Source organism: Rhinopithecus roxellana, chromosome 11 (genome assembly GCF_007565055.1).
Source record: "Rhinopithecus roxellana isolate Shanxi Qingling chromosome 11, ASM756505v1, whole genome shotgun sequence".
Taxonomy (NCBI): Eukaryota; Metazoa; Chordata; class Mammalia; order Primates; family Cercopithecidae; genus Rhinopithecus; species Rhinopithecus roxellana.
Window position 1 is genome coordinate 25,351,372 of NC_044559.1, and position 12,501 is coordinate 25,363,872.

General features: G+C 45.1%; 1 protein-coding gene across 8 annotated transcripts in view; it reads left to right on the forward strand.

Annotated features, from left to right (window-relative positions):
* IL15RA (interleukin 15 receptor subunit alpha) overlaps nucleotides 1–12,501 on the forward strand; it is a 51,052-nt gene that overhangs the window by 25,720 nt on the left and 12,831 nt on the right. For 3 of the 8 annotated variants that reach the window (XM_030940131.1, XM_030940134.1, XM_030940133.1), the window contains one exon: nucleotides 7,518–7,593. In XM_030940131.1, the coding sequence (XP_030795991.1) occupies nucleotides 7,518–7,593 (76 nt within the window). Of the gene's footprint in view, nucleotides 1–7,509; nucleotides 7,594–9,968; nucleotides 10,122–10,728; nucleotides 11,568–12,501 lie in introns of those variants that run through there. The other 5 variants (XM_030940137.1, XM_030940136.1, XM_030940135.1 and 2 more) reach the window with 3 other exon arrangements.

A 12,501-nucleotide genomic window follows, 5' to 3' on the forward strand; every position in this document is an offset into this window, starting at 1 on the left:
TCTGGACATGTGATTGCTACATTCTGTGGTTATCTTACAAACAGCCATTAATTGAAAATCCGTAGGTGCAAGAATATCTGTAGGATAAAATCCTACGTGTAAAGTTCAGGGGTCATTTTTTCTAAATAGATTTTCCAACAACTATTTGATGATGGGCTATAATCTATAATCTGCCTTTTCCAGTTCATGACTTTTATTAGATTAAAAAAGCAGCCGGGGCCGGGCGCGGTGACTCAAGCCTGTAATTCCAGCACTTTGGGAGGCCGGGGTGGGCAGATCACTTGAGGCCAGGAGTTCGAGACCAGCCTGGCCAACATGGTGAAACCCTGTCTCTACTAACAATACAAAAATTAGCCCAGCATGGTGGTGTGTGCCTGTAATCCCAGCTCCTCGGGAGGCTGAGGCAAGAGATTGTTTGAACCCAGGAGGCAGAGGTTTCAGTGAGCCGAGATCATGCCACCGCACTCCAACCTGAGAGACAGAGCGAGACTCACACACACACACAAACACACACACACACACACACACACAAACTTTCTCCCAAATTCTGAAATGTAATAAACATTAACCAAATGCCTACAATGGACAAAGATAATTCTGTGCCAGGAACTGTGGAAATACAGAGACGCCACACACAAAAAAACTTCAGGTGTTTGATGTTGGATCAGCCACCCTGAGATCCAGGAGCACAAGTTATGTGTGGCAGATCTACTCACTGGTTCCTTGAACATCAGTGGATGTTGCTACTTCTGCATGAATAAGCCATCAGTTGAGCCTGTCTTCATAAGAAAGTATTAACAATGCTTTACCACAGTGGTCGCTCAGTAAATTAACTGACGTTTCAATCAATCCATTGATACTACCAATATCATAATTTGCTTTTTAAAATAAGTTATATAAATGATTAGCTCTACGCTTTTGCTCTTTTTAATTCAACAGTAAATGCTAAATAGTAGATGCTCAATAAATATCGAACGAGTAAGCAAATGAATGAGTGAATTTGAGGGCTTCAACATTTTAATAAATATTTAAGAAATACGGTTCATAGTTTCATTGTCTTAAATATCTACTGGCTTACTTAGCAGCCCTTTTTTTATTATTTAATTTAATTTTGCCTTAAGTTCCAGGATACATGTGCAGGACATGCAGGCTTGTTACATAGGTAAATGTGTGCCATGGTGGTTTGCTGCACCTATCAACCCATCACCTAGGTATTAAACCCCACATGTATTAGCTATTCTTCCTGATGTTCTCCCTCCATCTGCCTCTCCCCACAGGCCCCAGTGTGTGATGTTCCCCTCCCTGCGTCCATGTGTTCTCACTGTTCAGCTCCCACTTATGAGTGAAAACACGTGGTGTTTGGTTTTCTGTTCCTGTGTTAGTTTGCTGAGGATGATGGCTTCCAGCTCCATCCATGTCCCTGAAAAGGACATGATCTCACTCCTTTTTATGGCTGCATAGTATTCCATGGTGTATATGTACCACATTTTCTTTATCCAGTCTATCATTGATGGGCATTTGGGTTGATTCCATGTTGGCAGCCCTTTTTATCAATAACTTTCTACAATTATTCCAATATCTGGTCTCCCATCCCTGATGAAGCTGTTCTTGAGGACTCTTGATTGTAAAGTAAAAGGCCAGCGTGCCATGATGCCAGCACTTACACCACCATGTTGATTTAGTATGCCAGGTGTGAGGACTTACTTCTCAGGATGGCAATATGCCTCTGGGCTTTCATGGCTGAAATGAATTTGCCGCAGTCGATGTGCTCAGCCTTTGACAGGAGCTGCCTCTATGTTTTATCATTCATCCATTCAATATAAACTGAGTTTCTGTTCTGTGCCAGGAATGTCCTAAGCTATTATGAAATGCAGATTCCTCATTAAAAAGCAAATGTCACTTTAAATTTACTTCAATTTATAGAACTTTAAAAGCTTAACTTGATCAATCAAGTATTTATTGAGTATCTACTGTGAACTCAACACCTACTACATGCTTAGTGCAATAGAGATAGAAAAGAAACCACTAGGCCAAGCACGGCGGCTCACACCTGTAATCCTAACACTTTGGGAGGCCAAGGCGGGAGGCTTGGGTAAGCCCAGGAATTTGAGAGACCAGCTTGGTCAACATAGTGAGACCCTGTCTCTACAAAAAATGAAAATAAAAAAATTATCCAAGTGTAGTGGTGTATACTTGTGGTCCAAGCTACTTGGGAGGCTGAGGTAAGAGGCTTGCTTCAGCCCAGGAGTTTGAGGATATAGTGAGCTATGATGGTGCCACTGCACTCCAGTCTGGGCTACAGAGTGAGATCCTGTCTCAAAAAAAAAAAAAAAAGAAAGAAAAAAGAAAACAAGGAAAGAAAGAAAGAGAAAGTGAAAGAAAGAAAGAAGAAGAAGAGGAAGAAAGGAAGGAAGAAGGGAGGGAGGAGAAAGAAAGAAAGAAGAAGAAGAGGAGGAGGAGGAAAGGAAGGAAGGAGGGAAGGAGGAGAAAGAAAGAAAGAGAAAAAGAGAGAGAAAGAAAGAAAGAAAAAGAGAGAGAAAAAGAAGAGAGAAAGAAGAAAGAAAAATAAAAGAGAGAGAAAAAAAGAATAGAAACGAAAGAAGGCAATCAAAAAAGAAAGACGAAAAGAAAAAGAAAGAAGCGAAAGAAAAGAATGGACTGAAAGAAAGAAAGACGAAGAGAAAAAAAAGGAACGGAAAAAAAGGAAAAAAAAAAAAAATGACAAGTCAAGAAGGAAGGAAGGAAGGAAGGAAGGAAGGAAGGAAGGAGAAGGAAGAGGAAGGAAGGAAGGAAGGAAGGAAGGAAGGAAAGAAAGAAGGAAAGAAAGAAAGAGAGGACAGGACCAGACGGCTGCTCAGAGTACTTGAGTTGACGCTCTTCCCTCAAAATCGCCTTCATCCGATGCAGGCATTCAGGAGCTCTGGCCACAGTGACACACGGGTATTAATACCCAGTGATTGGCCTAATTGGTCGGGTGTTGCTGAGGAACGGCTATTCCCCGCATATGCCCAGAGGACATTTTCATCATCCATGCCAAACACCGGCCCCCAGCTGTCTCAGCTGCCTTCTGTCCTGGACCCAATCTGCGCACAAGGCTGAAGGTGGGGGCGGGTGGGGAGATGTGGTTTTCATGGCCTCCTCTGCAGTAATCACCTTTCCCCTCTCACCTTCCTCCTCGCTTCTCCTCTGTCTCACCAGATCTCTTTCTCTTCCTTTTCCTCCAATCCACACACCCCCCAGGAAACAATAAAAGGTGGAGGGCTTGGCAGGTAAGCTGTTAATTCACTGCCTTGGTGATTCTGGTTTCCGTGGCTTCCCTGGAGTTGCCCGGATGTCACTGAGGGAGAGGCCAAGGGTCTGGCGCTGAGTTCAAGTTGCTTCGTTTTATCCTTGGTTCAGGAGCCCTCTCTTCTCTCTTGAGTTTCATTCTGCAGATGTTCTTGTCACTTAAATAGAAACAGGGAGGGATCTTCTGAAGGCAGAAGCACAGTTTATATGTCATGTTGCCCTTTCCAATAAAACACCCCCTACACCGTCAATGTGCGCCAACTCACTAGCCAACGCGAAGACAGAGCTTAGGGTCAGGTGCAGCGTCTCCACTACGACAGATTTCCTTTTTTAGTCATAATAATGATTCATGTTAAGTCCGAAAACTCAAAACATCTTTCATTAATTTCTCGTGTTTTCTGTTACTTCTTTTGTAACAATTTTTCTATTTTTTTATTTACTTACAAGTTGTTTTATTTTGTTTCTATAATTTTACTATTTATTCTGATTACAGTGTCATTGCAAATATATGAGAAAAAAACAGACTTTTTTTAAAAAAAGAAAGATTATCTCGAATCCCACCATTGTATATGTTCCTCAAGACTTTTCTGTGCATATGGACATGCACATGGCTGGTTGGAGATTATTGTAGGTGTTTTTTGTTTGTTTGTTTGTTTATGAGACAGAGTCTCTCTCTGTTACCCAGGGCTGGAGTGCAATGACTGTCACTGCAACCTCCGCTTCCCAGGTTCAAGCAATTCTCTTGCCTCAGCCCCACAACTAGCTGGAATTACAGGCGCCCATCACCACGCCTGGCTAATTTTTATATTTTTAGAAGAGACAGGGTTTCATCATGTTGGCCAGGCTAGTCTCAAACTCCTGACCTCAGGTGATCTGCCCACCTCAGTCTCCCAAAGTGCTAGGATTACAAGTGTGAACCACTGCACTCAGCCTATTGTGGGTTGTATTTTGTGTTTGTTTGTTTGTTTTGTTTATTTGTTTTTTGAGATGGACTGTTGCTCTGTCACCCAGGCTGCAGTACAGTGTGCGATCTCGGCTCACTGCAACCTCCACCCCTTGGGTCCAAGGAATTCACCTGTCTCAGCCTCCCAAGTAGCTGGGACTACAGGCACACGCCACCATGCCCTGCTAATTTTTGTATTTTTAGCAGAGACGGGGTTTCTGGTCAGGCTGGTCTGGAACTCCTGACCTCAGCCTTCCAAAGTGCTGGGATTATAGGCGTGAGCCACTGAGCCCAGCCTGCGGGTTCATTTTTATCTCAATATCTTTTTCACTTAAGATGTTGCAGACATCTTTCCATGTTAATAAACGCAGATCTATTTTATAATTTTTAATAGTTGAATAGTATTCCATCATATGGGCATACCACATTTTATTTAACTAATTGTCTGTCGATAAGAGATTCAGATTAACGTCTTGAAAATTATTTTAGGCCGGGCATGGTGGCTCACACCTGTAATCCCAGCACTTTGGGAGGCCGAGGGGGGCGGATCACTTGAAGTCAGCAGTTTGAGACCAGCCTGGCCGACGTGGTGAAACCTCTTCTCTACTAAAAATACAAAAATTAGCTGGGCTTGGTGGTGAGTGCCTGTAATCCCAGCTACTCGGGAGGCTGAGGCAGGAAAATCACTTGAACCTGGAAGGCGGAGGTTGAAGTGAGCCAAGATCATGCCGTTGCACTCTAGCTTGGGTGACAGAGCAAGACTCCGTCTCAAAAAAAAAAAAAGAAAAGAAAATGAGTTTAAACAATACTTGAGTGAATACCCCTGTATTTGTCTATTCCCTAAGAGTAAATTCTAGTTGAACTAGAGAGTCAAAGAGTGTGCACTTCTCAACTGCCCTTGGGAAAGATGGCATGAGTTTACACTCCCAGCCACAGGGCTCTGAGTGTCCCTACACCCGTATACTCAGATGTTTTGCAGTAGAGTTGTATTGGAAGGCCAAGCCCTGGGAGGTTTACTTTGGTATGTGGGCGTGGCCTGGAGGTCATGCAGCAAAGGTCCTCAAAGCCCCCAGGGTCCATGACGTGTGCGGCCCATGGTCTTCAGTGAGCGGCAGCCACTGCTCCAGATCTCAGTGCCATTGTCTTGCATGCAGAGCACTGGGTGATGTTTTTTCAGGGAAATTCACAATAGTCAGGCTCATTGGTCAAACCTGCAAGTGCATTTTGTTTGTTTTTGTTTTTGTCTTTAGAGACAGGGTCTTGCTGTCGCCTAGGCTGGAGTATAGTGGCGTGATCACAGCTTACTGCAGCGCCAGACTCCTGGGCTCAAACAATTCTCCCACCTTAGTCTCCCAGACAGCTTGGACTACAGGTGTGTGCCATCATGCCCAGCTAATTTTTTGTAGAGATGGGGGTCTTGATATGTTGCCTAAGCTGGTCTTGAACTCCTGGCCTCAAGCGTTCCTCTCCACTAAGCCTCCCAAAGCACTGGGGTTACAGGAATGAGCCACTGCACCAGGCCTGCAAATGTTTTTAACAATAGTTCTGTTCCCCTGCCCTCCGACTAAGCCCCCTAGATCACACAGAAAGACCCCCTTCTTCCTATGCTAGCTGATAAACTTCAGGTGACACCTGTCAGTGCCCCAAGCTGTTCGTTTCAACTCATTCAAAATGGTCCCAAATCCTAACCTCCTCTTATATATAACATCTCTCAAAAGACCTCTTCTTTCTCCTTACTGCTCTTTCTCTGCCATCAAAAGCTGCAGGTGGCCAGGATCCATGGCTCACACCTGTAGTCCCAGTGCTTTGGGAGGCCAAGGCAGGCCTGAGGTCAGGAGTTCGAGACCAGCCTGGCCAACATAGCAAAACCCCGTCTCTACCAAAAATACAAAAATTAGCCAGGTGTGGTGGCAGATGCCTGAAATCCCAGCTACTTGGGAGGCTGAGGCAGGAGAATCATTTAAACCCGGGAGGGAGAGGTTGCAGTGAGCCAGCATCGAGCCACAGCACTCCAGTCTGGGCAACACAGCGAGATTCCATCAAAAAAAAAAAAAAAAAAGAAAGAAAGAAAGAAAGAAAGAAAGAAAGAAAGAAAGAAAGAAAGAAAGAAAGAAAGAAAGAAAGAAAGAAAGAAAGAAAGAAAGAAAAAAAGAAAAAGTTGGCTGGGCACAGTGGTTCACGCCTGTAATCCCAACACTTTGGGAGGCTGAGGCAGGCGGATCACGAGGTCAGGAGTTCAAGACCAGCCTGCCCAACATAGTGAAACCCCGTCTCTCCTAAAAATACAAAAATTAGCTAGGCATAGTGGCACGTGCCTGTAGTCCCAGCTACTCGGGAGGCTGAGGCAGGAGAATCGCTTGAACCTAGAGCTGGAGGTTGCAGTGAGCCAAGATCACGCCACTGCACTCCAGCTTGGGCAACAGAGTGACACTTCGTCTCAAAAAATAAAAAAAATAAAAAAAAACAAAGTTGTAGGTAGACCGGATGCAGCGGCTCACCTGCATAATCCCAGCACTTTGGGAGGCTGAGGCAGGTGGTTCAATTGAGGTCAGACATTTGAGACTAGCCTGGCCAACATGGTGAAACCCCGTCTCTACTGAAAATACAAAAAATTAGCCAGGTGTAGTGGTGTGTGCCTGTAATCCCAGCTACTCAGAAGGCTGAGGCAGGAGAATCACTTGAGTCCAGGAGGCAGAGGTTGCAATGAGCCGAGATAGTGCCTCTGCACTCCAGCCTGGGTGACAGAGGGAAACCCTGTCTCAAAAAAAGAAAAGAAAAAAAAATGGCAAGTGAAAAAAAAAATGAAATTGGAAGGAAAATGGCACTGGGTGCTATTCTTTCTAAACCTGTGAAGTTGAAGAAAAGGGGGCGTTGTACTGGGGACAGCAGAGGAGGGGTATCCCTGTCTGCTTTCTCAACCCTGGCTTTAGCAGCAGGAGCGCTCTCTCCTCATCCCACTCCTGGCTTTACCCTTGAGGCTCTTACTGCTGCCTCCTGACTTGCCCTGTCCCTGCAACCATCACCCCAGGCACTCTGCCCGAGAAGGACAAAGATGAGGAGCAGAGGTGTGGGACGACAGGGAGCTGGCACCCTCAGCAGGAAAGATAATGTGTTTTTGCCTAGACATAGAATAAAGGGAATTGCATGGGCCTTAAGAAATCTCCATAGCAGCAGGCTGGTTGGGAGGCACTTGGATCCCTCTGTAAGAACGTCCATGGTAAAGAATTTGCAGTTCATAGCAATGAATGTGCTCCTGGGTGTCTCAGCGTGGTCTCCTCTCTTTCAGTGGCTATCTCCACATCCACCGTCCTGCTGTGTGGACTGAGCGCTGTGTCTCTCCTGGCATGCTACATCAAGTCAAGGTGAGTTGCAGTGGATACTCCCTCTGCAAGAGGAAGTATTCCCCCACGAGAAAAGAGCTGCACCTGGCGGGGCGTGGTGGCTCACGCCTGGAATCCCAGCACTTTGGGAGGCTGAGGCGGGTGGATCACTTGAGGTCAGGAGTTTGAGACCAGCCTTTCTAATATGGTGAAACCTTGTCTCTACTAAAAATACAAAAATTAGCTAAGCGTGGTGGTGCACACCTGTAATCCCAGCTACTTGGGAGGCTGAGGCAGGAGAATTGCTTGAACCTGGGAGGCAGAGGTTGCAGTGAGCCAAGATTGCGCCACTGCGCTCCAGCCTGGGCAACAGAGCAAGACTTTGTTTCAAAAAAAAGAAAAAGAAAAGAGCTGCACCATAGTGATTCCAGAATGCCCCCTCCCAAGAAGGACCCCTTTCCTGGCCATTGGCTATCACACACCTCTTCTGTAGGGGCCAACGAGTGCCAGAGCCGAGGGGTAGTGAGCTAGCCCCGAGCCCAAGTGCCTCCTACCCCTGCCCACGGTGTAAATGGGGCAGCCAGAGAAAGTGCACCGGGTGGCCAACGCATGCAGTCCTATCCATTCTTCTTGTGATATCCCCGTGAATATATTCTTGAAGGTCCTCATTGAATAGGGGTATGCCTTCTTATAAATGTACTCATTCATGTTAGCCTTAATTTTGTATTCCTGATCATTGAGATTCTGTGTCTCAGCATTTCTGGCAAAAAACGTTTCTGCCACTTGCTGACTTCTTAAACTTTTCTCATTTGTCTAATCTTTAGGCAGTGTTATTATTCTTTGATTAAAGCCTCAAATGGCATTCTGGCCTTAATTTTGTGCTTCTATCAATTAGTAACCAGTATTCCAGCATTCCATACTGATATAGATTTCAGATTTGTCCAAACTAAACTTTTAGTTACTATTAATAGTTATAAAACGTTCTTTTCTGAATGTGATATCAATATAAAAATTATGTGACCCTTTGAGCCTACTTTTGACAAAATGAACATTCCATGAAATGCTACCATAAAGTCATAATGAAAACCAATGTCTAAAATTTCACATAAATCTTCAAAAGCTGGCCAGGTGCGGTGGCTCACATCTGTAATCCCAGCACTTTGGGAGGCTGAGGCGGGTGGATCATGAGGTCAGGCGATCGAGACCATCCTGGCTAACATGGTGAAACCCCGTCTTCCACTAAAAATACAAAAAAAATTAGCCAAGCGTGGTGGCGGGCGCCTGTAGTCCCAGCTACTTGGGAGGCTGAGGCAGGAGAATGGCATGATCCCGGGAGGCAGAGCTTGCAGTGAGCCGAGATCACGCCACTGCACTCCAGCCTGAGCAACAGAGCGAGACTCCCTCTCAAAAAAAAAAAAAAAAATTCTTCAAAAGCTGTGAATACCATCCCAACCAATAAAAATGCCATAAACCTCATAGACAGTTGAGAAATTAACAAACATTGATGTTACTCAAAAATTTGTCCAAAAATTCAAAAAATGAAAAATGTTGACAAAACAGAAAATGACTTTTAAAATAATTTTCAAAATATCATTATTAATAACTACAGAATTTCCATATAAAAAGCTGAATCTGGAGTTATATTTTTAACAGGTTATAATGAATAAATATATTCACTGAATATATGTTTAAATGTATATACCACCTTTTTATGAATATTACATTAAAATATATTCTTAAAAAGGATTTGTAAATTTGGTATATACAGCCAATAAATATGTTCATAAGAGGAAAACAGCAATATTTACTGGCTATATGGAAGATATTTCAGTTGGGCATGGTGGCTTATGCCTGTAATCCCAGCACTTTGGGAGGCTGAGGTGGAAAGATTACTTGAGCCCAGCAGTTTGAGACCAGCCTGGACAACATAGTGAGACCCCATCCTCACACACAAAAAATTTTTTTCATTTTTAAAAAGCTCAAAAAGTAAAATAAACATATCTTTAGGAAGAATTGGTATGGTCGGGCATAGTGGCTCACACCTGTAATCCTAGCACTTTGGGAGGCTGAAGTGGATGGATTGCTTTTCTTGCAACCAGCCTGGCCAACATGGTCAAACCTGATCTTGACAAAAAATGCAAAAAGTTAGCTGGGCATGGTTGTCTGCAGAGGTTGCAGCAAGCCGGCATCACACCACTGCACTCCAGCCTGGGAGACAGAGCGAGACCCTGTCTCAGAAAAAAAAAAAAAAAAGAAGAAGGAAAAGAAGAATTGATAAATTTGATAAATTACTTGGTCATTTGGTGAACTTTCCATAGACTGGTTTTTTGCAAATGGGTTATTAGATTTGCCATTTGACAAATTGGCTGTTAGCAAATTATTTTCAGTAAATTGACCCGCATCCTGCCTTATTTTAGCTCTCACTCCAGGGAGCTCACACTGCTTACCTTAAAATGGCCTGAAGAGTTGCTGCTCCTCCGGAGGGATGTTTCACCTGCCCCGGGAGAAGGTGCCGGCCAGATGCCCAGGGTGTCAGCACCCAGTGTCCTGCCTCCCCTGTGCTTGTCATTCAGGAGCTGATTGACTTGTGTATTTCTTTATTTATTTCACACATACTAAGTGCTAAGAACTGTTTTTAAAAGCTTCATGAATATTAAATCACTTTTTTCAAGATGATCAAGTCTGGTTTGGCCAGGCTCCCAGTCACTCTCTCCTTTTCTTATTCCTGCCATTTGAACGGCTTTTTGGCAGAGGACTGGCAAAGCGTGGGGTGAGCACGGGGTGGCGTGAGTTACTCCAACAGCTTTTGGTGGATCTTAGGTGGATGGGGAGGTTGAAAATACCTAGAGAGGATTTATTATTCTCATAATATTGCCCTGGTTGGTCTTGAACTCCTGGGCTCAAGCGATCCTCCCACCTCAACCTCCTAAAGTGCTGGGATTACAGGCATGCGCCACCACAACTGGCCCCTAGATAGGATTTAATACTCTCTGTAGACGTGGGCATTCTAGGTTCTCTCCATCTCTGAGGACTACGTGCTCTCTGTCTGACTCCTGCGGCAGGGCCTCTGTCTGTTCCTGCCATCCCCCAGTGCTGGACATGCTCAGTGGGAAGCGTCTATTGATTTGAGGGCAACCCCCTCCTCTTTTCAAAACCTATGAACCACCTGCTTTGCAGGCAAACTCCCCCGCCGGCCAGCATTGAAATGGAAGCCATGGAGGCTCTGCCGGTGACTGGGGAGACCAGAAGCAGAGATGAAGACTTGGAATACTGCTCTCATGACCTCTGAAACTCGGGGAAACCAGCCCAGCTACGTCCGGAGTGAAGGAGCCTATCTGCTTTAGCTAAAGATGACTAAGAAGAGGTGCAAGGAGATGGGCTCCAGGAGCAAGCCCACCAGGCCTCTCAGACGTCCCAGCAGGATCTCACGGACTGCCGGGTTGGCGCTTCCTGCGCAGGGAAGCAGGTTCTCCGCATTCCCATGGGCACCACCGGCCTGCCTCGGATCCAGGGCCCAGTTTCCCTGGAGAGACCAAAGGCTTCTGGGCAAGGTTTTTATTTTATTACAGTGTGAACTGCCTGGAATACTTGTGGTAATGAAATAAAAACCCTGCCCTGAACCTTCCGTCCCTCATCCTGACTTGCAGTTCACAGAGAAAAGTGACATACCTGAAGCTCTCTGTCAATTACAAGGCTCCTCCTGGCATGGGAGGTGTCTACAGGGAAGACACCAGCGCTGGGGCTTCTAACCACCCTGTCTCCAGCTGCTCTGCACACACAGACAGGGACCCGGGAAAGGTGGGAGAGATGCTGAGCCAAGCGAATCCTCTCCATCAAAGAATTCACAAAGAAGAAAACTCAACTCAGTGCCATTTTACATATATATGTGTTTATATTTATACTTCCTTGTCTATTATATCTACACATTATAAATGATTTGTATTTTGACATTGTACCTCGTATAAACAAAATAAAACGTCTATTTTCAAGTCTATTTTCAATATTTTAAAAATGCACTAAAAGAATCAGGAAGGAGAAATGTTCCACACAAAGAAGGAGAAAGAGTAGGAAGGCAGAGTCCGAGGTGACTGAGTTCAGATGTTCTTTCCAGAAGGAGAAAAAGCCTTGCCTAAAGCTGGCTCCGGTCACAGTTTTGGGGAATTTCCCACAATTCCACGTGAGGAGAAGCAGCGTTATCTAATCCACACGGTGGCAAGTCCGGGCTCAGCTCAGCAGTGATTTACACATAGTCTCTTCCCTTCTTCTTCTCTTACTTTCTTTGCTGTTTTTGACATTTATTTCTAAAATAATGGGCCTAATCCCACCTCCTCATTTTATAGATGAGAAAATTGAGGACTGGAGAAGTTGTTCTGCCCACAGCCACGAAGCTCGGTTAATGCTAGAGCTGGATCAGAGCAGGAGCTGGGACACTGGGCCCAGTGACTCACACCTGTGATCCTAGCACTCTGGGAGGCCAAGGCAGGAGGATTTACTGAGCCCAGGAGTTCAAGAACAGCCTGGGCAACATAGGTAGACCCCATCTCTACAGAAATTTTTTTTCTTGAAACAGTGTTGCTCTGTCACCCAGGCTGGAGTGCAACGGCAAGATCTCAGCTCACTGCTGCGTCCACCTCCCAGGTTCAAGCAATTCTCCTACCTCAGCCTCCCAAGTAGCTGGAACGACAGGCATGCGCCACCACACCCTGCTAATATTTATATATTTTTAGTAGAGACAGGGTTTTGCTATGTTAGCCAGACTGGTCTCAAACTCCTGATCTCAAGTGATTCACTCACCTCAGCCTCCCAAAGTAGTGGGATTACAGGCGTGAGCCACGGCGCCCAGGCAAAATATTTTTAAAAAACAAAAGTAATAGGGAGTGTAGGTGGGGTAGGAGGGGAGCAGTCCTGGCTGAAAACCAGCCACCAACTACCCCTTGTGCAGCTAAGGGG